Source organism: Gallinula chloropus (genome assembly GCF_964237585.1).
Source record: "Gallinula chloropus genome assembly, chromosome: 9".
Taxonomy (NCBI): domain Eukaryota; kingdom Metazoa; phylum Chordata; class Aves; order Gruiformes; family Rallidae; genus Gallinula; species Gallinula chloropus.
Window position 1 is genome coordinate 21,559,610 of NC_140094.1, and position 26,397 is coordinate 21,586,006.

Here is a 26,397-nt window from a genome sequence, read left to right on the forward strand (position 1 = left end):
TGAGAGGAAAGAAAGAAGGTTCCGATTGTGAACTTATTGTGGTATTATCTAACCAGTATAAATAGACGTGTTCTCAGAGAAGGCACAGGATGGAAAACTCATGATGAATTGTTAGGGCATGTTGAGTTGGTTCTGTCAATGCCTGCAGTCAGATGATTTCACTGGCTGTACAAGATGAAATCTCATATTTCAATGTATAAGTAAAAGTGTCAAAGTTCAGCTGAAGCAGGGACGAGCACAGAACAAATTTTGTGTGTATCTGGAACCAGGGCACCAGAGCAATAGAGGAAGCCAGAATGAGCCGGAAAAGCAAAAGGAGCTTAAAGGAGAAATTTGCCTTGAAGAACAGCTTGGTTAAAGAAGCCCTCTCAGAATTCCTGGGAACTTTTATACTGATAGTAAGTGTCAGCTGCTTTCCTTTCTTCCTTCTAATCTAACATTGGACAGTGCTTGTAAGGGGACCTGTGTGCTTTTCTTGTACTGCGCCAGCAGCGTGGTTACTGCCTGACAAACACTGTACAGCCTGAATGAATTCCTTCTCCCCATGGTAAGTTTGTAATTCCTTTCTTCACCTGATGTTATTATTGCTGGCTATTAACAACAGCTTTACGTGTTACAAGCGTAGGATAAGCGTTTGATTTCACACAGGAGCAGAGCTTCAGTGAGCCACCACATGCTGAAAACTCCAGACGTGCACAAGGAACGTTAACAATACTCTTGCTTTTTTGTTTAAATACTCAGCAGTTTATTCTACTTTCACTTCTATGCACAACTTCCATTTGCTTTAATAAACATGCTGCAGTGCACACTGAGAACTGCAGCTATTTTCCTGTGCAATACAGAAACGCTGTGTGACTTGTAGTGAATGTGCTGGGAGCTGCACTGCCCAACCTTCAGAGATTTTGTAAGTTAACTAATTTTTGTTCTGCTTTTAACTGTACTACAGAAATTATACAGTTGCTTGGTCCTGTAGTTCTGCTACAATTTAGGTTTATACCAAATTCCCCCATTTTCATATCCCCAGATTATGGTGGGTTTGGGGTTTTTTACTTAAATTCTTGCTCAATTTTTGGTGCATTTTGCAGTGGGACACAGAGCTGCCCTGTGATTTACCAGGGTAGAGAGCAGCTCAGTAGCAGAGCTGGAAGCTGAGCAGCTAGAGTATTTATGCCAAGCTCTTTCTTCCTCCTTTTAGTCTGAACAAGACAGTCTTGCTGATTGCTAAATATTTCATCATAGTGAAAGGACAGAAAAAAATAAGAAGCAGGCATAGTACTGACATAGTATATTTTATAACTGTAACTATATTAGCTAAATTTCAAGTAAGTCATCTAAAAAATTCCAGTAGCTCATAAAACACATGAAATACATGAAAATAATGGTCTTTACTACACTTCAGCCAACTGAAATGTACAGGCACTAAATTAACATTATTCTCAAATTTAATGCCATCCATAAGACCTTGTTACAGTAAGGAGCACATTTAGAAGCAAGGAGCACAGAGCACTTTACAAACATTAATGAATTAAGTGTCACAACACCCTGGTAAGGAGGGGAAATGTCATTATCTTCGTTTTATATATTAGCAAACCTGATTACAGCAGACTGCACAGGAAGCCTGTGGCAGAACTCTGAATATAACCCAGATCACCTGACTTCCAGTACTCTGTCCCCGCCACAAGATCATCCTCCTCTTTCCATTAATACAATTAGGCAAGTGAAGAAAGCGTATTAAAGTGCAGATTAGACCACAAATGCTATTATTTAATGTCCTGCTGCACAAGACTAAAAGGAAATGCAAACCCAGAGCCCATTTTCTAGTATATTCACCATATGAATGTAGTAGCAAATGAAGCTACAAAATCGTTGTTGACAATCAGAGCTTCTCAATTCTATCTCACCCTTTCTAGTTTCAACCTGGCTTAAAGAGACAAGGGTCTCCCATGGATCAAACTGCAGGGCTTGGATACCTTGATTTATGTTTAGACAGCACAAGTTGGTTGCAGTACAAAGCATTTATTGTGCAGAAACAGACATTTCTGCTGTTATTTATTGCTATTGCTGTTAGGCTCTGTCAGACACCAAGTAGTTTCCCTTTAAGAACAGATAAATATTAAACCCTTAACTTCGATTACAGCTAATGAAAGGGCACCCTGCTAAGTCAGAGGGCAGAAATCCTTGAAAAACAAGTCTCATCTATGCAAAAGAAGTGACAGCTGTCTTCCCCCCTTCTGTTAGTATGTCTTAGTCCTGTTACAAAGTGAAAGTGAGACAAGAGCTCAGAGCCTACAAGAGAGATGATTCAGCTCTTTGCTGAAAGCCATTTCAGTCCCTGTGATGGCTTCACAGCCTGTGGGGAGCGAGGCAGGGATGGGCCTTTCCCTTGCGCACAGGCTCTTTCTGGAAGTCACTGCCAGCTGGCCATACCTAATCTGCAACCAACCCAGCACCTCTGCAAGGCAGCTGGGGGAAATTCTATCCCTCCAAATCACCTCTTGCCATTGTTTTCTAGAGAACAAGATCCAACTCCATGGCTTAAACTGCCGCCTTTGGTAACTCTCAAGCCTTGCAACACTATTTTCCAAACTGGTAAGATCAATTTCAGGGCATCTAGAGAGTGAAATCTCTCATCAGGCAAAAACCAAGCCTTCACCTGGGGGTAAGAAGGGATCTGCCTGCAACGTTGAGCAGATCTGAGACAACAGGCCTTGAGAAAGTCACTGGGTATACAGTTTGGATAACATCTCTTGGTCATCCATATTTAATACGCTGTGGTTTGCCTTGGAGCATGGTCTCAGAGCACGTAAATTGAACTCTTTGCAGATGAAACCAAAGTGTAGATGTCCATAGTCAGGTTCTCTGAACCAGCTTCTTGCACTCACCACTTGATAATACAGGTATAGCCTGTGTGAGCCCCTCTCTCTGCTTATGAAAGTACCTGAGTTCAACCTCTGAGGCTGAAGTGAGAAACACTAAACTCAAGGAACCTGGATGTACCCTGCTGTCTCGGTGGATCCAAAGGTATACAGAGCAGCTGCTGCTGCCCCTGTCTGCGTAATCCTGCTGGTGATTAAGGCAGTTTTACTCTTAGACCTATTGTGCTGTGGGAACAAGTATTTCTTTCAGTATCAAGCCTTGAACTATTCCCTAAGGCACAGCACATCTTCTCTAGTTACACTCTAGAACAAGAATTGGGGCAGAAAACTCAAAATGTACAGTCCATAACCAAATGCAAATTGCATGTGGCTTTAGTTGCACTGAGCTTTTGGTTAGTGTCTTGAACTATTCCCTTTATAAGGTTCCATCAAGCTGAGGAAGTGTTGCCCTTCACCTCTTACATGATTTCTGTAAAACAAATGGGAGTGATATGGTTATAACATCCTTATAGCTGCAATGCAGGCAATGAGGAATATGCATTATATGGAGTATTTACATTTGCAGGTTATTTTTAAACTCCTGCTCTTTTCTTGTATTTACCAAGCTTACCATTTGGCAACCCCCCCAACCTGCAAAGCTTGTGTCATTTGTAATTTAGAGTAAATACCCACAAACCCCACAGCCTGCACATAAAACCTTTCCATGAACTTTTGAAAAGGAAGCAACTATTTTCCAGGAAATGGATGCAGAGTAACGTGGAGCTTGCACAACAGATCTGGAACCGACCTGTGGGACCTGTCCTGCAACAGGTCCCTGAGGGGGGAAAAACACCCACCTGCTTTTGCCATGGTGGCTGAGAGGACAGTGCAGACACACACTTCCCTGACTCCAGCACAGCCTCAGCCTTTGTAGCTGGGGCTGCTCCTGAGGCCTCCCTTGGGAAAGAGCTCTCTGGAGAGGATTCTTTTCCTCTGAGATGTCTCCTGGTTCACTGCATTTCTTCCTGGGGCTCCCGTGCTAGACTGGGGGTACAACACATGAGTGCTGGCACAAGAGTCAAGAAGCCATGCTGCACCAGGTAAATAGTGTGTGACAGGGAGTCTGTCTGGAACTGACCTATGCATCTGCCTCACTGCTTTTCATCATGCTTCTCTCCATGTTTCCTCTTGGAACTTGGCTGCATTGCTCTCAAACAAAATGGAATTTACTCTGGCTTATGCCATTAAGTATATCTGAACTGGAACAGCTCCAAAAAGATACAGCAAACAGGCCATGTGGCTTCCTTTACCAGCTACTGCTCACCTAACACAGTTTGTATTTCATTTCCACTCTCACGAGCATCTTACTAGACACAGTTCCCAGAAAGGAGCTCACAGGAGCCAGGCTCTCCCGACACCAGAGCAGCACACACCTCCCTGCTGAAACAGAACACAGGCTTCCATTTAGCATACAGAGACAAGTGGGTAGTGTATGTGTCCCTCTCCCAAGCCTTAGTCTCCAGCTGGAGGTGGGGAGCCTCTTGCAATCCTCCCACTGAAGTGGGTATTTGTGTGTGCATAGAGGATGCAGTGCATGAACACAGACTGAATGCATGACACCCTACACTGCAGACAGTCCAGCTTATGAGAAGGAAGCCTATTTATCTTTTGCTTAAAATCTTTTGTCTTGTTTTTATATTCTGACCACTTTATTACACAAGTTGTCCCTCCTGCCTTGCTGCAGAGTTTAGACTTGCCTGAAAATATCTTTCAGTATGACGTTCCATGGATTTGCTCACTCCAGAGGATTAAAATTCAAACTAGCTTTCTGATATCTTTCCTTTTGTGGCCCTACATTCCAGTCCAGGCTAATTACAATACTGTACACTAATATATTTCCTTTATGCCAAGCATTGATTGAAATCATCATTATATGTTACTACATGAAAGCAAATGTAGCTTTTGATCATTTAGTCCTTAAATAAGCATTTACTATTTAATACAAAACTGTTAGTTAGAACATGAATTTTTCTCTGTTTAAAATTTCCAAATTTTTGTGACAGGAGACTCTTTCTTTGCATAGGATGATATTGCATACAGCAAGTTTTGTTTAAGATGGCAATTACATGGCACTACTTCTAACTGCTGCTGTGTTTGCCACCAGCGATGACTTTCCTGGAATACAGAATCCTGTAAAATTGGCTCTCAGAGAACTTAAGTTCGTCAAAAGGTTATTAAATCCTATGTGTAATTGGCCTTAGCAGCACTTCTTCTCTGAAAAGCAGCTCTTATGCCACAGAGATCTGTCTACCAGAGTCCCTACCAGCAATACTACAGTACAACCAGACAATAGAAGGGACTCATGACCTAGTGTCATAGACTTTAATTCTGCACTTACAGCCCAAACCCGCTCCTTTGAAGGGAATGATGTGCTTCCTTTCTCTCATCACCAGCTCTGTCCCTCCTGTTTCTGCATATGCACCAGGCACACATTTTGGCAGCATGAAGTTTTGCTGATTTTCTGAAGTGCAAACTCTGAGTACAGTTGCAAGAAGGAGAAGATCAGCATCAAAACAGAAGTGGTAGTGAAGACCTTTAGCTGTGCTGAGGTTCAGGAGGTGTTCTTGCATACTGCTATTTGTATAATTTTACTATTACCAAAATCAATTAACTTCTTTTCCTAGCCAACATTTCTGGTTCCCTGAGGTTATTCTTTAATTCAGCTGAACAGTTAGCAGTGTGAAAGGAGTGAAAGGAAGGTTACATTGGTTCTTTTACCCCAAAATGTTTATTGCAGTAAAAATTCTGCAAAGTCACAGGAAATCTTTTGTTTCCATTCAATACAAACTTGAGTTTTCCAGTATGTGACGTTTTAAAATTCCACGTGACTCAGATTTTCTGTATTGCATGAAAGTTTTAGAAGAGAATTATCTTCGTCTCTACATCTGCCCCAACACACAACTCAGCTCTCATTGTTTAACCAAGAGGTTCCAGCAAGCTGAACTTGATTTTCCAAGACCTTCTTCTGTGGATGCACTTCTTTCCAGAGAGTTTTCATCTACAGGACTGAAGAGCAGGCGCTCTCCCTGAGCCTGACAGAACACTTGCATCCTTCCAACATTTAACTGCAAGTGCAAACCCAGACACAAATTTACAGGCTGTATTTTCAAAAGTTTCACCAAAAAAAGAAGTAGTAAAAGTAATAACTTTTAAAAACTGTTATAAACAGTTGGAGAACAGAATAAAAGATAATAAATGCAGTTCATGCCATACAGTGAGTTTATATCTTTGGGATCTCAACACTTCCATAAACCATTCTGGCTGAAAGTCAGTTCTAGGGAGCTCTCCGATCCATGGTCCAGCTTAACAGCAAACTCCACTCAGTTCCTCTAACCAACTCCTCAGAGGTTTCTTTACTATTAGTAGCATTCAGCCTTTGTGTTTCACCCCCCAAGAGAAAACAGCTTAGGAAGAGAACATATTGAGGTGTTAATTACTCATAACTCTGCACCTCCAGCCATGTGGGCACAGCAAAGATCCAGCCACCCTGTTCCTGCACCCAAAGGCAAAATGACAAGACACATGTACCCTTCTACGCCTCAGAGAGGACAGAAAGGTGTTCTCTCAGAATGGTACACTTCCCTGAGGTCTGTTGCAGAGATTCAGGATAATTTAAGAGTTTAGATAAAGATTTTCATCTTTTCAGTTGGTGTAGGAAGCGAAGCAGAGAAGCACATCTCAGCTCAAGAGTAAATGAATAACCTGGGAGGGAAGCAGCCCACGAATAGGCTCTTTTTCTCCTCAATAAGCTACTAGGTAAGGTTTTCTTCCCCTGCCTAGCCTTTTCTCCCTAGCCCCTTTGCAAGGGGCCACGTTACACTCTTGAGAGTTTGTATCCGAATAGGTTTCACTTAATTACTCTCCTGAATTTCTAAAACTTAGCTAGAAAATAAAAATTAATCTTCACTGAAGAAACTGACTGAAGCCAGTTGCCCTGTCTAATTCAGGAAAAAAAGCATTTTTAGAATTTCAGGATGAAGAGAGCAATATTAATCATAATAAAATATGAGAGAATGCAGACCTTTGCATTCTCTTTAGGCATTTCAAGCTTTTATTTGTCTCCTATTGAATGTGTGAAAGCAATAATAAAAATTTAAAAGCATCAGTTTATATACCACAGCATAGTCTGTCCCTCAATATTTTCAGTATATTTTTCCCACAGAGCAATTTGAACCAGATCTTTTTACGTTTTAAAAGCTTTATATACACAATTCATCCAAAGGCTTATTAAATTTACATTCATATCTCCGAGTAGTAATGCTTTCTGACATTAAAAAAAGGGTTTCAAAATGGCAATCATTTTAAGGCTTATGTCTATACTATTTAATTAACTAAATGATAAGGTTGGTTTTTTTTCAAACTCTTATTTTATTAGATAGCAAGTCTGAAAAAAATAAAGGGAAATCCATTTGAACCCAAGAGGATATTAGTTGTGTCCCAGGAGATCATCAGGAGAACGGATATAGTGATTTTTTTATTACTCCAAGTTTGATTAAATTGTAATGTACAGAAATCCCCCCTGCCCCCACCAAAATATTTAATTAATGATAAAATAAGAGCCATGTGCTTTTAAAGTATTTAAAAATTGCTTGACTGGTAAGCTGTATTTTTATCTCACCCTAAAAAAAATTAAGTACTATCTGATTTAACAAAAGACAGCAAATGTTAAACATGAAATTAGATGAAGACAGCTCTTTCCTGGAAGAGCAGGAGTTTCCTGCAACTTGAATTCCTGCAGAGCTAATGCCCTGAATTTTAGCAGATCTAAGGTGTCTCTACTTTTGTTGCTGTTAGCATTACCTGTTAGCATATGGAAAGAATGCTTAGGAGCTCCATCAGAATTAAGACCCTACATAATGCACCGACAGAGTAGAAATATGGCTCTGTATGGAAAGAATTTCTAATCTGTTATAAAACACTATGAAAAGCAATAGGCAAATTCTTAAGACGACTGGCTTTGTAATTAAAGGGATTGAAAATGAAAGTGAGTTCTAAGGTACTCCAATTAAAGACCTTTAGAAGGCTACCATTAATTTAGTAATCAGCCTCTAATGTGAAAAGTTTATGCACTGTTTTTATAAGCAACAGCCAAACCAACAGTGTATAGAATAACTAATGGGAGGCAGGGGCAACTGGACAAGACTACAGGAAATCACAAAAACCCCCTAACATTTCTCTGGGCAATTTGGTCAGAGATCCCATGTGCAGCAAAGGGCGAATGCAGTGACCCCCAAAGTGCTTCTTGCCTGTACCCCGGCTGCAAGGGCCTACACGTGCGGTGCTAACTCTGGATGCCTGGAGGAGTCACCGAGGTTTCCCTAAGTGAAGTACCAAGGCTTGTTCTCACATCCTCAAGCATCCCAGCACTATTGCTTTGCTTCCACAGCCTTGGAGCAGGAACCGTAAGGAACAGCGAGCACAGAGCTGGAGCCGAAGGCGCGGCCCTGCCCCTGAGAGCCCGGCCCCGGCGCAGCGCTGCGCAGGAACGCGCACCTGCGGCAGAATCCAGCGCAGGCCCCTCCAGCCTGGAGCAGGGGAGCAGACAGGTCACAGTTAGCAGGAAATGCTTGTCTGGGGAACGCTAGGAGAGCATGGAGTGTGGTGTGGGAAAGGGGCAGGGTTGCTGCCTCCCCTGAACAAAGGCATCTCTAAGAAAATTGAGAGTTGCTGGAGGGATCCTTGGAGATTCGCCATAAGGGGCTGTGGCTGTTTAAGCATGGTTTGGTCCTGAAAACTGACTAAAGTAGAAAATCTGAACTATTTCTCTAGTGTTTCCTGATTGAAAGTGTGCAGCTCACAATCAAAGCATTATTTTCCTTGTAGCTGCTGACTGTCTTCCTTGTAGCACAGAGTTCTTGTACTCACGTAGAGCATCACCAACTGTGTGCAGGGACATCTCTGGCACCCCACTGTAGGTACGGAACTCACCACAGCTCGGCAGCTGGTGACGCCCAAGATACAACAAAACATGGGTCACAGTCTCCATGTTGCTTAAAAAGCAGGAGGCTTGGCTGCTTCTTTAATGTTACAGTAAGAGTGTATGGCTATGAATGCATGCTCCCACCACCTCAGTTCCATAAAAGGGGCCTTTTTTTTATAAGCATTCTGCTTTAAGGTGTGCTAAGCTTTACAGGCTACATAGAAAAATAGATTCCCTACACTTCTGGAATCAGATATTGCAGGAAATCCTATTTACATTAAAATAGGCTATTACAAGCATTTGCAAAAGTCCTGAAAATAGCACAGAGGGAGGGAAAATGATCCTTAGTCTCTCTGATGGGTAGAACAGAGATAAAGTTCTGCAAGCTTCCAGGGATTAACAGGCCATTATGTTCATTGGAGGCCAGTGTTTTCCTTTCCTAACGTTAGCCTTGTTACTCAAGACAGGGAGAGGAATCTAATGTCTATGAAGCAAGGATTTTTTGGCAGAGAATGTGCAGACAGTCATTCTACACCCAAACGTGTTATTTATGACAGTTATCTAATTACTTTGTGAACAAAAAGTTTGTACTGAAGCTGTTCCAGTAAATTTAGGCAGATCAGGCTATAGACAACTGCTAAGATGAAAACCAGGGAAGATAAGATAAGATAAACAGATCTGGCTATGTTCTCCTGTAAATTAAACTCCCATCGACTCCATGTTCTTCACTCAAGGAGTGTGTGTGGGTGCAGCCGATGGCTGAGTCTGCCCTAGAAACTTAGCATATTCAGTTACAACTTGATGATCTAGTTGGTCTCAACTCAGCCAAGCAAAGATTCACAGGGTATTAAATTGCTGCTCATGTAATTAGGTGCTAGTTTCCAGTTATGTCAGCCTAGGTACAGTAGGTATGTGAGAATTTTTTCTTTCCTTCTTAAAATGACAGCAGATGGAGAAATATTACCGTGCCATGGGTCAGATGTGCAGGTTCAGTTCCCCTTTTCCCCATCCTGAAGTTGGCACACACTCACTGTGCTTGCAGTTGTGAGCAGGCAGCCACTGAGCAAGAAGCCAGGGGTGCTGTGTTCAGGCTGGCTCATACACCTTGTTCGCAGAGTTTTCTGACACTGGTTAGAACAGAAACAGAGCATCTGGTGTTGCATATTGCCCTATGGCATGCAGAGCTGAGGCTGTCATGCAAGAGGGCTACACAGCTGTTCCTGTACGATTCTCCTCAGTTCTGGTAATCAGAGAAGGGATGCTGTCCTCTGTTATTCCCTCCCCTCCGTTAAGTTTGGAACTGATTTACACAGATGCAGTTACTGTTCTTTCCTGTACCCATCTCTCCCATTCCTGTTCTCTTTCTTCATCATCCTTATAGAAAGTGGTCATATTTTCAAAAGAATGCCCTTCTCTTTGATTCAGCCAAACGTTGCTTATGCCATGTCAGAACACAAGCCTCCACTCGTGCAGCTAACTGCTTGCCTGGACACAAGCTGCACCCCGGTGTACACAGGGCCCCAGACCAGGCTGCTGAGCTTGCTCCATGTCTAAGTCATATCTTGCACTAAATCTTGCTCAGTGCAATTTCTGGAATACTCCCTGTGAGAAGGCTGTAAAATGAAGCACAGGGCATGCTAACTCCACCTCCTCTACACTTGAGCCCTAATCTTAAACTTTATAAATTCCAGCATACTCATTCTTTCCATATTAAACATAAATAGGCAGTGAGTAGAATTGTCCTGTATGAAGTTATAAAAGCCCATGTCATTTCAGATTCAAACAACTAGAACGTGTTTTGGTTTGTATGTGCATTTTTGCTTTCCACTTGCACGGCCAGGCACAGGATACTTACGGCAATGAGAGAATGCCTAACGTAAGCATATGTCATCCACTGCACAGCAGTTGACTGCAGCTTGGAATACGTCTTGTAACTTTTAATTATGCAGTCCAATAAACTACTGCTGTCTCACACCACCCTACCCTGACGTAACCTGACAGCTGTAACACTTTGGCACCAGGCAGGGCTTTGTTTGCTTGCATGATTATAACCTCAAGGCAAGAGCTGCACCTGGGTGTACAACACAGTCTCGGGGCACTTTTATAACAGAAACTCCATCTGCATTGCAAAGCTGGTTAAGAGTGTAATTTTATTGAGAGCTTTTCTGTCACATTTTGGTATTAGTTTAAACCCTTAGGGAAATAATGGAAACAAAAGTATGATTTTGCCTGTTTAAATTGCATCTATTCTAGCAGACTTGCTTGTTAAACCTCAGTCTTTTTGGTGCAGTCTGTCTCTAAGGCGGGAGAGATTTTCCCATCACTTTGCAGTTTCTGAATGCAACTGCCTTGCAACTGAACATAAGCATTCCTGAAAATGCTAAATTTCTGCTACTCAAATATGCATAATTAGGAAGAATATTTGCAATACAGTCATTGGTGACACACAGTAATGGCAGGACACTAAAGGGATGCAAGGAGTCTAACCAACTGCAGTGGCCAAGACAGAATGAATCTTAAGGGGAAAAAAGCCAAACCAGATTCCCACCAAAGGAAGAATATATATACATTATATAGCCAATTTACCATCAAAATCATTAAGACTAATGAAGATAAATCTAGTCACATCCCAGAAATGGTATGATTCAGATCACTTGCAGAGACGCAGAAGTTTTCAGAGTATAGATATTATTCGATATCTTCCATAGAGCGTTGGGTCCTCATTCAGCAAAGCACTTGGGCACAGATTTCAAAAGGAAAATTTCAAAGAAACAGATTGATTTCTGGCAGAAATGGATAAGCTAGTCTATCTTAAACTAAAGGCCTTTTGTACCTTTTACCTGAAATATCTTTCCTACCAACTTTAATAGGACCTAAACATACACTTGAAGATAAGCAGAAGCTTTAGAACTGAATAAACATGATCTTAAGCATATATTTAAATATGTTGCTGAACTGAGTGGAACCAACATAAAATGGAAGCTAGTTTAAACCCTTTAAGAATATTCCAATGAGAATTATTCAGGTAACCCCACTTCAGTTAGTTGTTTAAGCTGCAGAGCCAGTGAAGTGTTTTGATAGAGCAATATATGATATCAAAGCAGCATAACAGTAAAACACACAGAGTCTCATCTCCAGAAAGTTGTTTCATTCCAGAGTTTCAGCATTAAGTGTTAAAGGCTTTTTTAACTCTCATAACTTTCATAGTAGTTTTCTTCACTGCTTCTAAACCCAATTTGGAACTGAAAAATTACCACCCAATTCCCTCTTCACTTTCAGATGCAGAGATGTGTTGTAGATGCTCTGAGAGCTTGTTTAGGCTCCAAGTTCTGACCTACATCATTGTACTTGAAATCTCTTTTCTGGGGAGAGGGGAAACATTCTTCCTGGTCACAGAGCAGGGAAAAATAAAGAGCAAATGTTAACTGCAGCAAAGGCAGCAGTGGTGCAGATGCCACCAGCCTCAAATTCTAGCACTGCTTCAGCGTTTAACAATGTTTTCAGGAACACTTGGACAGCAGTAGGAGTTGCAAACTAACAAATACCACTGCCAGCCAGGCTGATGGACTAACATTTCTCTTTCAAAACACAGGCCCTTGGCTGCGGGTGTGTGGGCCAGGCTGTCCTTAGCAGGGGAGCCCACGGCGGGCCCATGACGGTGTCGGTGGGATTTGCGATGGCAGTCACCATAGCCGTGTACGTGTCCGGGGGTGTTTCTGGTAAGTCACTTGGATTTTTCCCCCCTTATATAGCCTTCATTGCCACAGGATTAAGACTTACTAAATCTTATAAAATTACTTCCATTTGATGGTCCAAACGATTCTGTATCTAGCAATAGCAAAAGCACCCTTACAGCAGAGTTCTGGTGCATCCCAGTCTGGCTTGTAAATCTCTTGTGCTGTTTCCTTCTGTTCTTCCTGACTGACAAAATATCCCACCAAATTCTGAACTACAGTGGGCAAACCTTGGCAAGCCTTGGCACACCTCTGGCTTTTACTGAAAGTGATCTGTTTAAACTGGAAATCTGCTTGGTCCTGGTTTGAAAATTCTGTCACTAGGGATGATCCTGGACAGCACAGGCACTGTGTGGAAGGAAGTAACCATGGGAGGCTTACAGAATCCAGCAGTCACCAGCTACAATGGTTGCCAGCTAGGTGGAAGGCAGAATGACCCACTAATGAGTATAATGAGCAAGGTTCACTTTACAGAGTGCAATTTCTCTCTTCATGCCCTACTGCAGGCAGTAGCAAGCCTGCTCCTGCCTGCTTGTTTGCAGAAGCAGATCATAGAGAGCAGAAAGAGCAGAAAGATTCTGCACTGGAGACACACTCTGTGATCCCCTTATTTGCTGCTACGTTTGCTCACTATATACTGCTCATGAATCTCTCTTTTGCCTGTAGCTGGGCTAACTGATCAGTGTCTACACACGACGTACTGGATGGTGCTTTGTTTCCTATCGCCACCATTCCGTTTGGCCAGATTAATATCAAACACTAGCATAACTGCTTTTAGCATTGAAATGCTCCCTTTAACATAGAAAATTATGAGTTGTAACAGTACACAGTGTTCTCTATTATAATACATAATACTCCATGTTATATGTGGAGTTTATATTGCCCTTTTAAAGCAAATGATGCTGTTGTATTGCAATTCTTAGGCATTTCATAGCCTTCATAAAGAGGGTAAAGCCAATCTGGGCAGCTATCTCTAGGTGTAACTAAGTCATTACAAATAGTTGCTACAGCAGAAATTACTGTGGCCATTTCTCTTCTCTTTTGCAAAGTTTTGTACAGAGGAGGTTTCTAAGTTCACCTTAGAAAGTGCTCAAGGTGCTGCAAGACTGGCAGTCTTGTTATTGTCGTTCAAACAGAGCAGAATGTGTCTGTAATAGCACACAAAGTTAATGCAGCAGTACATTCCTATTACCTGAACAACTTGAAATTACAGGTTTCACTTTACATGTGGGCAGATAAATGCTTCTAATGCAATATCAAGATAAAACCCTGTAAAGACACTAACCTGTCCTACGTTTGCGTCTGTAAGGGATATTCATCTCCCTTTCACAGAAGATTAGAGTTCAAGCCCAGCAGGACAGAGCTGTTGCAGATGTTGCAGTATTGTGCTTCCTGTGTTTCTCCCATGACAAAGGATTCTGCATGCAGTGCATTTTCTCTGTGAAAGACTAGGAACAGATAATTCAATAGGCTGTGACTACATAACATATGATTACTAGTGGACACTTGGAATATCAGTTTCTAGTTTTAAGCAAATTCTGTGGAACTTTGGCCATGAAGTCTCATGTTTAAGTACTGGTAAAATATTTTGCAGTAGTTCTTTATGAAGCAGTTCTAAATTAATAGTAACAAAATATATAGTCTGCACACTTGGTAAATCTGAGTTTTTACCTAGGAAAATTCCCTTTCTTTGCTTTTCCTCCATCTAGCTTTCCTTCATGTCTAGATAATCTCACACCATTTTTTTCCAACTTAACATTTCAAAGTCATGACTGTGATCACTGCAGCTACAAAAGAATGGGGAGCACACCGTCCAAAACACTTTTTTTTAAACCAGGAAACTACCAGGGGCACAGGAACCAAAATGATTTCAACTCTCCTATCTCAGCATGAAAGCCTCCAACTAGAATTTTCCTTTCCACATTTAATGTTAATCAGACATCTCTAATATTGTTATGACTTGTCCTGGTCATCATAATCACCCAGTATTATATACAGGTGGGGAACAGTATCAGGTGATGAAAGAAAGGAAAATGATTCATTCCAGCCAGAGTAAAGAACAAAAGACAAGACAACAATTTATCAAAATTCACATGAAGGGCTGTTAAATAAGGTGCCATCCATCTATTTGCTCTGTACTGAAGAATTTGAAACACAGTGAGGAATTCAAAATTAATTCAAGACTAGTGCTACTAGGTCAGAGTTTTGGAAATAATACAAAGAAGGTTTTATCCAGCTTGTTATCTATGTTTGTCAGTTCATTATGTATCAAAGGTGCCTGGATTTCATAAGATAATGACTCGGTGACCTGAAGTGCAAACAAACACAGAAACTGTACATAGAGGCTCTTTCTCTATCACTAGCCTTTGACAGACAAAGGTCACGTTCCTTTAGTTATTTTATTAAAGACAAAAGCCTTTTTTTTCTGATAACCATCCAGGCTGAAATGAGACTTTACCTAGAAAGTAAGCAATGGATCTGCTATGCCCTTGAAAATCTACTGTATTTTTACTGTGTAGTGATGTTTCATCTGTTTATTTAGCACTTTGTATTTCTGAAGTATCAATTACATATTTGTAAACAATGAAGTTTTCCAAAAGCATTCAAAGCTTTCTTTCCATGCTTATAAAAAGGTGTTGAAGGAAGTGACTGGCATGTGACATAATAAATCGATCTGAGAAACGGAAACTGTCACAAGGAATTTCAGTGTTGCTGAAATCTTTTCCATGTGTGAGTTTAGGTGTAGCTACTCCCAAATACAAAGAAAGGAAATTCCACAGCAATTAAAACTTTGTTTCAGCACAGCTACTTTATTAACTTCCTTATCACGGACCTTTCTGGAGGGTGTAAGAGCTCGATGCAAACGTGTGATGAAGAACTACATGCTGCTGTCCCCAGATCCCATCTGGGCATAGCTCACCAACAGTCAGCACGAAGCAGGACAGCCCTAACGTTATGTTATGTTCATGGAAACAGAGGTCCGAGGTAACCCCAGGTTGAAGATGGGGGCATAAACATGGCTTAAATCTGAGGTAGTCCATATCTGCTTCAAGATACATGATCAAGCCAGCAATAGTGCCTAATGTTAGCATACACTTACTAAACTGAATGAGTGTCGTGCTGCCCAAATTCTCCCTTAAAAATAAAAAGCCGAAGTCCTTGAGGAGAGAGAATATGAGTGCTGAACTTTCCCCATCACAACTGATAGGGGAGATTTAGGCTGCTTCTAGAACAGTTGTCTGTAGATCTGATGTACAGACTATATGCTGCAGGACAGCAGTCTGATAAACCACACAGCTGGCAAACATCAAGAGGAAAGCTGGATCTCGGTGCCTTTCCTCCTTCCCCCTCTAATTTCATCCACCTTGTTTCACTTTAATTACAGTCAGCTTTTAATTGCAAACTAACATTTAGAAAAGCATGTCCTAGTCTTGTGCTCAAAGCTGCCCACATTTTTGCAGAGCCTTCACCCGTGCTCCTATCTCCGAGCCATCCATACAGCTTACTGTGTGATTTATTTTCCAGGTGGCCACATAAACCCAGCCGTTTCGTTAGCCATGTGCGTGACTGGAAGATTGAAATGGAGCAAGTTACCCATTTACATATTAGCACAACTGCTGGGAGCGTTCGTTGGGGCAGCGGCTGTCTTTGGGATTTATTACGGTGAGCACACCTCAGACACGCTCACGGGACAAGCGCGAGGTCGGCAGCCTCTGAGGCCCCGGTTTATCAGTGAGTGCCAAGCAGGCAGAGCGCTCTGCTCACACAGGGCTAACGGCAGGGCTTTCAGCTAAAGCCATAAAAAAGAAAGGAAGAAGCATAAAGAGCCTGAAGGGGGGGAAAGGCTCAAGCGTTCCAGGTATCCTACAACTTCTCTAAAACACTCGTACTGCAGGAAGCGCTCTGAAATCCCGAAAAATTATTCATGGGAAATCAGATACTCTGAGATCATGTATTTCTCAGTAAGGATTTTAAATGACTTAATAGCCAGGATATAGGGCTATTCATCTTCCAAGCAAATTAGAAACATTAAAGACCTGACTCAAGTGCCTTGTAGGCATGTATCACCCATGTCATTCACTGAGGTTACAGGATATGAGACCAAGTCCCTCCTGACTAAACTTTAGACTGTGCTGGAGAGGTGGCTCTGCAAGGCAATGCGCGCCAGGTACGGTGATAAAGAGGTCACACATTAGGAGGGGAAAACATTAAAATAACTAAAATCCACTGTCCTTGAGGCATGTTTCTTTTACACGGTGTGCCACAAGGGCAAAAAGCTTATTCACAGACTCCCTGACGTGATGAATCCAGAGTTAGATGAATTGCTCCAAAACTCTGCCCATCTTCTCCAAAGCCTCTCTCTTGTGGGCATTGTGTCTGCAGACAGTGCTGACTCCAGGCACAACAGAGAAAAGGGAAGGGTTCCCTCTGTATCACCCAGGAGCTCAGTACCTGCGGTCATCACAAACAGAAAGATCTTTAGGAACCATGGTATCTGTTTTGGGGTTGGGGGGGGGGGTTGTTTGGGCTTTGGAGCAGGGGGGAGAAGGGTTTTGTTTGTTGGTTTGAGGGCTAGCATTAGCATTTGGAAATGGTGGGATTCTGGAAGAGGATTTCCATATGACTCCAAGTCCTCCTCAAGCCAGCCAGCCAGGATTAGGGCTGTGGCCAGGATGTACCAGTACATCAACCTGCACATGACTGAGGGTGGATTCCCTGTGTTCCGCCAGAGGGCAGCCCTAGGACAGGGAGCCAAGACACCGAACTTGGGGTGAGGGTTAGAGACTTCTTCCTGTTATTCAGGAGTGCGGGATTTTCTCATATCCCTACCTCTCCTCAAGTACTTTGCCCCCACTTGTACAGAAGGGGGTTGGGATTTAGTAAGAGTATTTTCCTTCCTGCAACTCACAGGAGTGTCACATACCCATCAAGGTCCACTGAAATCTCACTGGTGCTAAACCAGACATAGGACCTTAACGCCTCCATCATCCCATGTGAACACCTCTGAGCTAGGTGCTCTCATGCACCTGAAAATGAGGGAATATACATGCTAGGCTGCTTTCTAAGGGCACCCAAAGGAATTCATAGCTGAGTGGTTTTAGCTTTCTGATCCATTTTGCCCCCTAATAGACCAAGGCAACAAAATAATCTGAAACCACAAATAAAACAGCCTGACCAAAGTAAGCACCTAAATATTCCCCACACCCATGTTGTGGCCTTAAGCAAAGCTGGAACAAACAGGGGCAAGGAGAAAGATTTCTCTGCCAGCTTTGGGAGAAGCTTACCATCCTCACCAGGACTTCAGTGGGAAATGAGGTGCTGTTTCTTTACTCAAAAGTAACACCTCATCCACTAGTGAAATAAAAACAGAGGTTGTTATTTGTGTCTGTCTATGCAGATTTTTCATGTCTTCCTATTTCTAACATTTCAGGGGTCTTCAAGGCAGGAAGTACTTCTGACACAGAAGTCATATTATATTATTTAAAATACAATTTAAATATACTAATTGAAATATACATGTATTGACAATAGTCCATTGTTACATATATAAAGATTTATGTGTAACTTGAATATACTAAGAACTGAAGTTTTGGGATGGACCTCTCCCCTCACCCCTCATTCTTCACATGCAGAGTGAAAAATTCAAACTCCTTTAGAAGAGTCCAGTACAATCAGGCACCGTGTATTTCAGGGAGCATCTAGACAAATAGAGCACCTCTTAGAATAGCTGTGTTCAGAGCCAGAAAATGCTCCCTGGCACTGAGCTTGGTGCAGTGAGCAGGGAGAAAACCAGCCCCATTTTGAAAGCTGTTATAGATAAACCCAAGTCCTTCAAGGCACAGGAGGAGAGACAAGACAGGAGGGTATGATTATTTAATCTCCTCAAATCCATGATCAGTTTCAGTTGAGAATGTGAAATGCACAGACCTGCTGCACATATTCTAGCCCTAGAAAACCCAGAAGTGACCCAGGTAATGGCTGTTTCCTACAGATGCGTTTATGGAGTACAGCAATGGAACACTTGAAGTCACAGGGCCGAATGCCACAGCACAGATCTTTGCAACATACCCAGCCCCGTACCTGTCCCTCATCAATGGATTTGCAGACCAGGTAAGTGCACTGGATTCTACAAATCAAGCCTGAATGTCACCATCCTGGCCACACCTCACTGCGTACAACAACAAGGAGAACTGTGTGTGGGGTGCATGTTTCAGTCATTACCTTACAAGCACATCATCTCCACTTGTTCTTTTCACATTCATCACATTAATTGTTGCCCTCTACAAGTCTTATGCGCTGTACATGTGAGAGGCTTTCCCCAGCATAAATCACTGTTTTTCCAGAAACTTAAGCAGAGCTATGTCCATTAACCCAGCCCACTTTGTGGGCCTCTTCTTTGTTGAGTAATGCTTGAAGAGCCAGTTTAACGCACCTTGAACAACTGAGTTTTCTGCTACCACAAGCCTCCTCTCCAACCTTCTGTTATTTTTCAAGTGACTGGAAATAGAGGAGATTTTTTTCAGATTCAATCTGTATCCTCTAATCCTACTTACCCAACAGTAAAAAAATTGAAACTTCCTATCTTCTATCTACTTCTAATCAATTTGCTTGTCTTCAGGCATACATGGCATAAAGACTGTGTAAGCAAGCTATGAAAACTAGGGATTGCTGGAGCGCAGGAACTCCTTCCACAAAGGACTTGCAGACTGTGAAATCTGACTTCAAAAAAATCCAAATATTGCTTTGAAATTTTGTAAGACAGACAATTCTGGTCTTTTCATCAGCCAACAGACTTTTCCATAAGATCTTTTTGCCCATGGATGTTACAAAACAAAATTAAAGCCAGATGAATTTAAAAATTATTTTTTTAAAACTGAAATTTAAACTCCTTTAAATCAGTACAGAAATTGAACATTTTGACATTGCTGAGACTTTTGTCTGTTTTCCCCCTAAGTTAATTATTGTCAAAGCTGACGTTCACAAAACATGCAATTTAAGCAGAGCAGCACTTCCATCAAAGCAATTCCAAGAAAGCTGCCTTTATCATCTCACTTAGCACATGCAATACAGTTCACGTTACAGTTACATGTGCAACCTTCATTTAGGTAATTCCCCATTTTCTAGCTGCTCAGTTTTGACTCTGTAGACTTTACTTTTTTCCCCACATTAAGCAATACCCTCATAAAGAGATGCATATTTACTCTAATTTATCAACATAAGCTAAAGTCACATAAAACACTCTTATATCAACGTAACAGATCGTATTGGTGTAGCAGAACTACCAAAAATCAAGTAAATAGAACTTTTAAATAGATAGCAAGACATACTGAAACAAAGCATCCAACCTCACCAAGGCAATGCCTTTTAAACCTCCGATTCTTTCCACACCAGGTTGGTTAAGTGTGTTTGTTTGTTTGTTTAAATGTCCTCAGCACATTTCTTGCCTTTTTCTTTCAGCCCAGATTTCAAAGCCTCTCATTACTGAGAAGCAGGAAGGCACCAGGTTCCACATTTGGCTACTCTGTGTAGTGGGATACATCTACATAGCAGCTCTAAGCCACCACAATCCACTGAGCCACCAGAGCCCCTCTTTTCATTACTGGAAGGAATCTGCACATATTTATTCAATAGTCTTTTCTTTTCATTGGCCAGGTGATGTCAACAGCTGTTCTTCTTCTGGCTATATTTGCTATTTTTGACACCAGAAACACCAGCGTACCAAAGGGCCTGGAGCCAATCGCAGTAGGACTTCTCATAGTTGTTCTTACCTGCTCCCTGGGGATGAACAGTGGCTGTGCCATGAACCCAGCCAGGGATCTGGGCCCAAGGCTCTTCACAGCCATCGCGGGATGGGGCATGGAAGTGTTCACGTAAGTGTGCCTGGGGAGGAAGCGAAACGCTCTTGGCTAAAACGGCTTCCTAGGAACGCCAGATCCATACTCAACATGGTACCAAGTCATACTTTATATACATACAGGTAATTCTTTGCATACCACAGGCAGCTATTCACGCAGTTTAAGCCAGACATCCTCTAGGAACTGGGCTTTAAAGGGGATTTCCTGCTCCTAGGGCAAATCAAACACGCATTATCTCCAATATTAATCATTGTTTCAAGCAGACCCTTCCCAAAATATTAGACATTCTTAGAGGTCACTGAAAATATAAGAGTGCTTTCTTCTCTTGTCCTGCAGCTTTCAGAGAGGGGAAAAATATGGAGAGTTAGGTGGGAATATTTATTGGGTGCTGTAAAAAACATAGACGTATCAGATAGATCTAGTCTATTATTACTACTAAGTTATTGCAGGAATACACAACGATCTGAAAGCCTGACTTCCTGCCTGGGAGTGAAGGAGGGAAAGCTCCCTTCGTTTTCCCACATCTCAGAGCACATTCCCAAATCCCTGTGCATGCATGTGTGCACGCACACACACGCTCTTGGCTGGCCAAGCGCACAGCTAATTAGCTGCACATCAGAGCCACAGCTTACACGTATCCAGCGTCAGAGGCGCTCCGGGATATCTAACCAGGAATACTCTGTCATCAGGAGGTAGAGCTCCTGGTTTTATTTTTCTATAGTTTGTTTTTCTAGTTATTTACAAGTAGGAATCTCCAGAAGCATCTGTAGATCACTAGAGAGCTCTAGTTAAGAGATTTCATTCTAGTTACTTCACCAAGGACAAATAATCTGTATCTATTTGGGACGTGTAGATGGAAAACGTACTATGTGTCTTCACAGTTAGTGTAGTAGCAAAGCTTTTCTCATACAAAAAAAAAAAAGCTTGGGACAACAGTCACACCATCAGCCAGATCCAAATTTTGGCTGCAATACTGCTCTGGCAAGGCACCAGCAGGAAGTCAGCTCTCCAGCATAGTTCCCTCCAAGCTCTTCCTCCCCAGCTCTTACCACTGTACCATTCAATTGCATTTTCTTTTAGAAAACAGGAGGACACAGAGAGATATCCCACGCCTAAGATGCTGTTCTCTCATGCATATTAGAGCAATTGACTATGATCTTGTAGTGTCATGTGCTATAATCTATAATACATTATGGGGTTAGCTTTTACATTACTGAAAAAGTTGGGAAGCCTGATTGCACTCTGGTCTAGTCACATAATACCTGTGAACTCCCCTCCTCTCCAAAAGTAAGGTGTTCCTCATTTACATGTAGGAAATGCCAGGAGAACCCTGCATCTGTAGGAACGTGGGCTCTTCTCTAATTTCATGTTAGGATTTACATGCAGAGAGGGAATGCATTCCCACTGGAAAGACCATGTTAAGAAATAGGAACGTAGAAAACGAGATATGGGATCTCTGGCCATTGCCAGAGTAAACCCACAGCAGTCTCAGGGATGTATAAATTGAGGAAGAAGTCTTCCTCCCTGTAGTTATAAGGCTACAGCTATAACCAAGTTCAAGGGAATGATACAGGACTATCTTCTCATCTATTTGCAGCACAGATCTAGGTGGGACTCAAAAGAACTTGAGCTTTGCTAAGTAGCTGGAAGCTTTGGATCAGTTACAGGCCACGGGAGAAGTGTGAATGGCTGTAGCTGGGATCCTGAACCAGCATGCTGGCATTACATGTGCATCAAACACTGAAGTGATGCAGCAACAATTGACAGCTCAACCTCAGATGTCTCACCTTCACTCACACGCCCAACCTTGAGGCATGTGCTTAAGATGTCTAGTAAAAGGCATGGCCAGGAAGTGGGAGCTACATGTGAAGCCTCCACGGTAACACGAGGGGAGCACTGCACAAACCAAGCAGTTAAGAGTTGGACATTCTTTGGAGGATGGATGCCACTCACAGTGATGGAGTCACCCTGAGTCAGGGAGTGTTTGAGGGATGCCTAAATAGCAAGCAGGGAGCACTGGGAAAGCCTCACTTCGTAACAGCTGTGATAAAGGAGGAGGAGACTCTCCACACCCTGATCCCAAGAAAATGCTGTAAATATTGAGAGCTTCAGTTCACAGTGGGAAAATCCCCTCTGCCCTTCTTTGGGCTCCCAAGTCCAGTAAATTCTGGTTTTATTATGTTCTCAGGCAGGGAACTGCAAGTAGACTGGAGGGGTAACCTCTTCTGCTGGACCATGGAGGTGTCCAGAGGGTAGGGAGGCAGCTGAGCAGGGGTTTTGTGAATGTTTCTGCTATTACATTTTGCACCAAGGCGGCTGAAGGAGCAGCTCCTCTGAGAACCAAGCCAGGGGACACAGGCTGCGGTGTGGTTTCTCTAACCAGCACAACCGGATTAGCTTTCGTTAAAGGCTGCTGTTAAAAGCTGTCCAGCGCCCCACCGAGCACACCGTCTGGCACACAAGATGCCGTCAGCACCCTGCCTGTTCCTGCACACTGAGCTGTTCCCCTGGGGAGCAGGTGGCACAGACCCAACTGTCCCCGGCATTAGGGGCAGCTCCTGACGTTAGAGACCTGAGCATTGCTAGGGAGTTGTTCTAAACCCACGGACACAGCCAGGAGCCAGGCCTAACCACATCCTTCATTGTCTGATAGGCTTAGGCACAGTTTTGGCTAGAGAAGCTTTGCTTGCAGCGAGACAACAGCCAGAGCTTCGCGTACAAATGCCAGCCCGGATCTCAACCTGCGTACAACGAGAAAGTGGGGAAGGGCCCTACAGAACAGCACTTCGCGTCAGGACCCGCAGCCGGGCTCCGAGCCCGCCACTCGGCTGGGCCCGGCCGGCAGCGGCACAGCAGCGACAGCGGGTGCGCGTCGCTCCGCCTCAGCCCTGCGCGGCGGGACCGCGGCGGGCAGCGCCCGGCCGCCCCCGAGAGCCGCCGGCGCGGTAACGCTGACACCTCGTGGCCGCCGGCCCCGGGAAGCTGCGCTGGCAGGGCCGGGAGATACAGCTCTCCCCCGCGCGGGGCCGGGGGCCAGCGCGCCCTGCCTGCCGAGAGCCTGAGCTGTCCTGGCGTCTCTCGAGCAAACGTTCCTCACCGTCCCGCGGCGGTTGGCCGGGCGAGAGGTGTATTCGCAGGCCTCGGACGGGTCAGAGTTGCCAGGCCGTGCCGCTTCTGCCTTGTGGCTTGCTGGACGTTCTTGTAGCTAACCAGAGCGCAGCTTGCCAGGCCCGCAGGCTGCCAACTCCCCTGCACGGCCAGCGCCCTCCTGCTCTGCCCAACAGCACAACCACCTCCCGCTGGCAAAGCCGCGCCTGGATGTTTCGCTGCTACCTTGGCAGCAAAGCTGTAAGGAGGGCATGAGGGAGCCAAGGGTACTCTGGCAAAGCTGCCTGTACTTCTAACAAAGAGTTCTTGCTCCTGTGTCCAAGGAGAATGGAGTGTCACGGAAACTTGTTCCTCAGCTGTGTCCCGGTCTCGTTTCAGCTTTGGCATCCCCTGTAAAGGCTGTATGCCCTTCACCTTCGCACAGGGTGTCTCAAGTGCAGCTGACGGCAGCGGCCGCAAATACAGGCCGTGATCTGGAGGTCAGGCAGGAGCCAAGGAGGCACATGTCAGCTCAGGGAACAAGCAGAGGGAAGCCTGCCAAGCAAACCCCTTCATTGCATGCCCACATACACACAGGCACACGCAGAGGAGTACATGCAAGTACTTGATAGAGACTCTGGTGTTCTCATTGCACTGAGACCTTAGTCTGTGCTTGTTCAGAAACTCTGCACCTCAACAAACATTCATGACTCAACAAACAGATCTATAAGCTTAGTAGAGCAATAACAGGAGTTAGATTTTATCCTTGGGGCAAAATATCAATTATTCCAAAGGCAAAACATGCACATCCAAGGCATTTCCAAGCAAGGAACATTATCAGCAGCAACAGGGCCCTGTAATACCAGTCCTGTCATATTCCTGTGCCGAGACTTAACCACAAGTTCACTTCTACCCAATTCTGTATAACTGGGTGCTGAATAATGATCCTTACAGTTCAGAATTCCCCTGGCAGCTTCCTCACACAGATGAATTTATCCCTTTGTATTCCCAGGAGGAAAGACGTTACCTCTCCATTTTCAATCTGCGTGAAATTGGGGTGGCTGGGTTTTCACTGCATGCTCACAGATTCAATTAATACTGCATGTTATCGAATCAAAATACTGGTGCAGTTAAAGACTGTTCTGAAACCAATGCTCAGTAATTTACTGTCTGAATGTGGACCTCCAGGAAAGGGAGAGCAATTCTAAAAGTCTAAGCCTCCTGCACCGAGGTTGTTGTTTGTTGTTTTATACTGTTTAATGGTGGACTCCTTGCTTTAAAAACTTCCATAAATCTACACATTTAAAATTAAATCTTAGTAAACGTGCAAAGTGAATGTAAACATTTCAGTGGAGTAAATATGCCCAACTTTCATACTGTACACAGCAACTCTAAAAGATGATGAAGTTTTAGGAGTGTAACACTCCTAAACGCTCATTTGCCTCCTACTGAAAGATCCCACATTTTAACTAGAGATAAGACACGACGTCATGAGATTTAAATCTTGACTGCTCTTGTCAAGCATAATCCACTTCACAGTCACTGTACTTTATTACATTCCTTAAGGCAAATACACTGAAAATCAAGTGTAATCTATTACACTTGTCAAGAGGAACACTGTATATACACTATTGCAGGCCTGAACCTGCAAATCTCCATGCAGATGAGATAACTCATTTTTGCAACATACATTTGCATTAATCACTCCTGAAAACCTATTCATGAGCATCTGGCAACAGCATCAGTCAAGACTGCTGTGCAATAAATACATCCCTGTTGGTTTCACTGTAAGTCAATGAAGCCTGTTTTCCATGAGGGAGAAATTACGCCCTGCCCTCCAAACAGACACACGGTGAAGAGGCCTTATGTTCTAAGGTGCAAGCACAGCACACAGACCAATGTGCCTGGTGGTTGTTACTTAGCATCTCAATCACAACACAGGCAGGACAGACAGGGGTGTCAGCTGCTCACAGAAGTGCAAGACAAAATAGAAAGGTCTATAGCACAGTGGGTGTTACCCACTACATCACTGTCAAACACAAGGTAGGGTGTTCACTGGAGTAACAATAACAGTTATTCTTGTTTTTTTTTCTTTCTTTCTACAGGGCTGGAAATAACTGGTGGTGGGTCCCTATAGTTGCACCTATGCTGGGAGGTATACTTGGAGCAATGATCTATATTATTTTTATTGAAATTCATCACTCAGATCCTCAGGCAGGAGAAGAAAAAGACACGTATGATAAATACGAACTGACCAATACGGAGTAAGAAGTGAAAAATTTTCTCTCTCCTTTTGTTGTGCAGTTTTTATGTAAATGATTGTTTGGACCATTTTATAAAACCTGGGTGCCTCAATTACAAATTCACACTTCAAAGCAAAAAAAAAAAAAACCCAAACCCATCTATCCAGAATTGTGGTAATTATAAAGCTGACCTCTTTCCACAAAACATCAGGCTGATCACATCCCAAACTGGGAACTTGAGGGTGGAAAGGGTGAATCATTGTTCTTTTCACACAGCTTTCAGCTCAGTTTATCTCCTGGATGAAATTATAGTGAAATGATGCACCGACCTGTTAATTCAACACATATGATCTTAATCATGTTAATTAACTGAAAATAAATAAGATGTTGTTACATAACTGCATGCATATGTAGTTAATTGGTTCAGTGCTGACGTAACATGTAAGAGCATCACTCTCTTTTTAGAGACATTATTTAAGAATGGCCTGTCTGAAAAACAGAAGCAATAGCTGAATTGCCTAAATGTCAATTGAAGTAATTTTAAATAAGTAATTTCTATTAAGTCACTAATTGAATGATCAGGACTCAGCTCATTAGTGATGAGCTTTAGCAAACTCAAAAGGTGATCACAAGAAGTAGAAA

General features: G+C 43.0%; 1 protein-coding gene across 1 annotated transcript; it reads left to right on the forward strand.

Annotated features, from left to right (window-relative positions):
• Nucleotides 1-103: 103 nt before the first annotated feature.
• AQP9 (aquaporin 9) lies at nt 104-26,397 on the forward strand. Its single transcript, XM_084267794.1, has 6 exons — nt 104-398; nt 12,428-12,554; nt 16,095-16,232; nt 18,562-18,680; nt 20,223-20,440; nt 25,618-26,397. The coding sequence occupies exons 1-6, from the start codon at nt 297-299 to the stop codon at nt 25,778-25,780; spliced, it is 867 nt and encodes a 288-aa protein (XP_084123920.1). The 5' UTR covers nt 104-296; the 3' UTR covers nt 25,781-26,397.

What these genes read in the sequence shown, in the direction of transcription:
- AQP9 (XM_084267794.1), top strand. Translation starts at nt 297, where the DNA reads ATGAGCCGGAAAAGCAAAAGGAGCTTAAAGGAGAAATTTGCCTTGAAG. An exon ending in TGGGAACTTTTATACTGATA is followed by an intron (nt 399 to 12,427) that starts GTAAGTGTCAGC and finishes TTCAAAACACAG; the next exon opens with GCCCTTGGCTGCGGGTGTGT. An exon ending in TCAATGGATTTGCAGACCAG is followed by an intron (nt 18,681 to 20,222) that starts GTAAGTGCACTG and finishes TTCATTGGCCAG; the next exon opens with GTGATGTCAACAGCTGTTCT.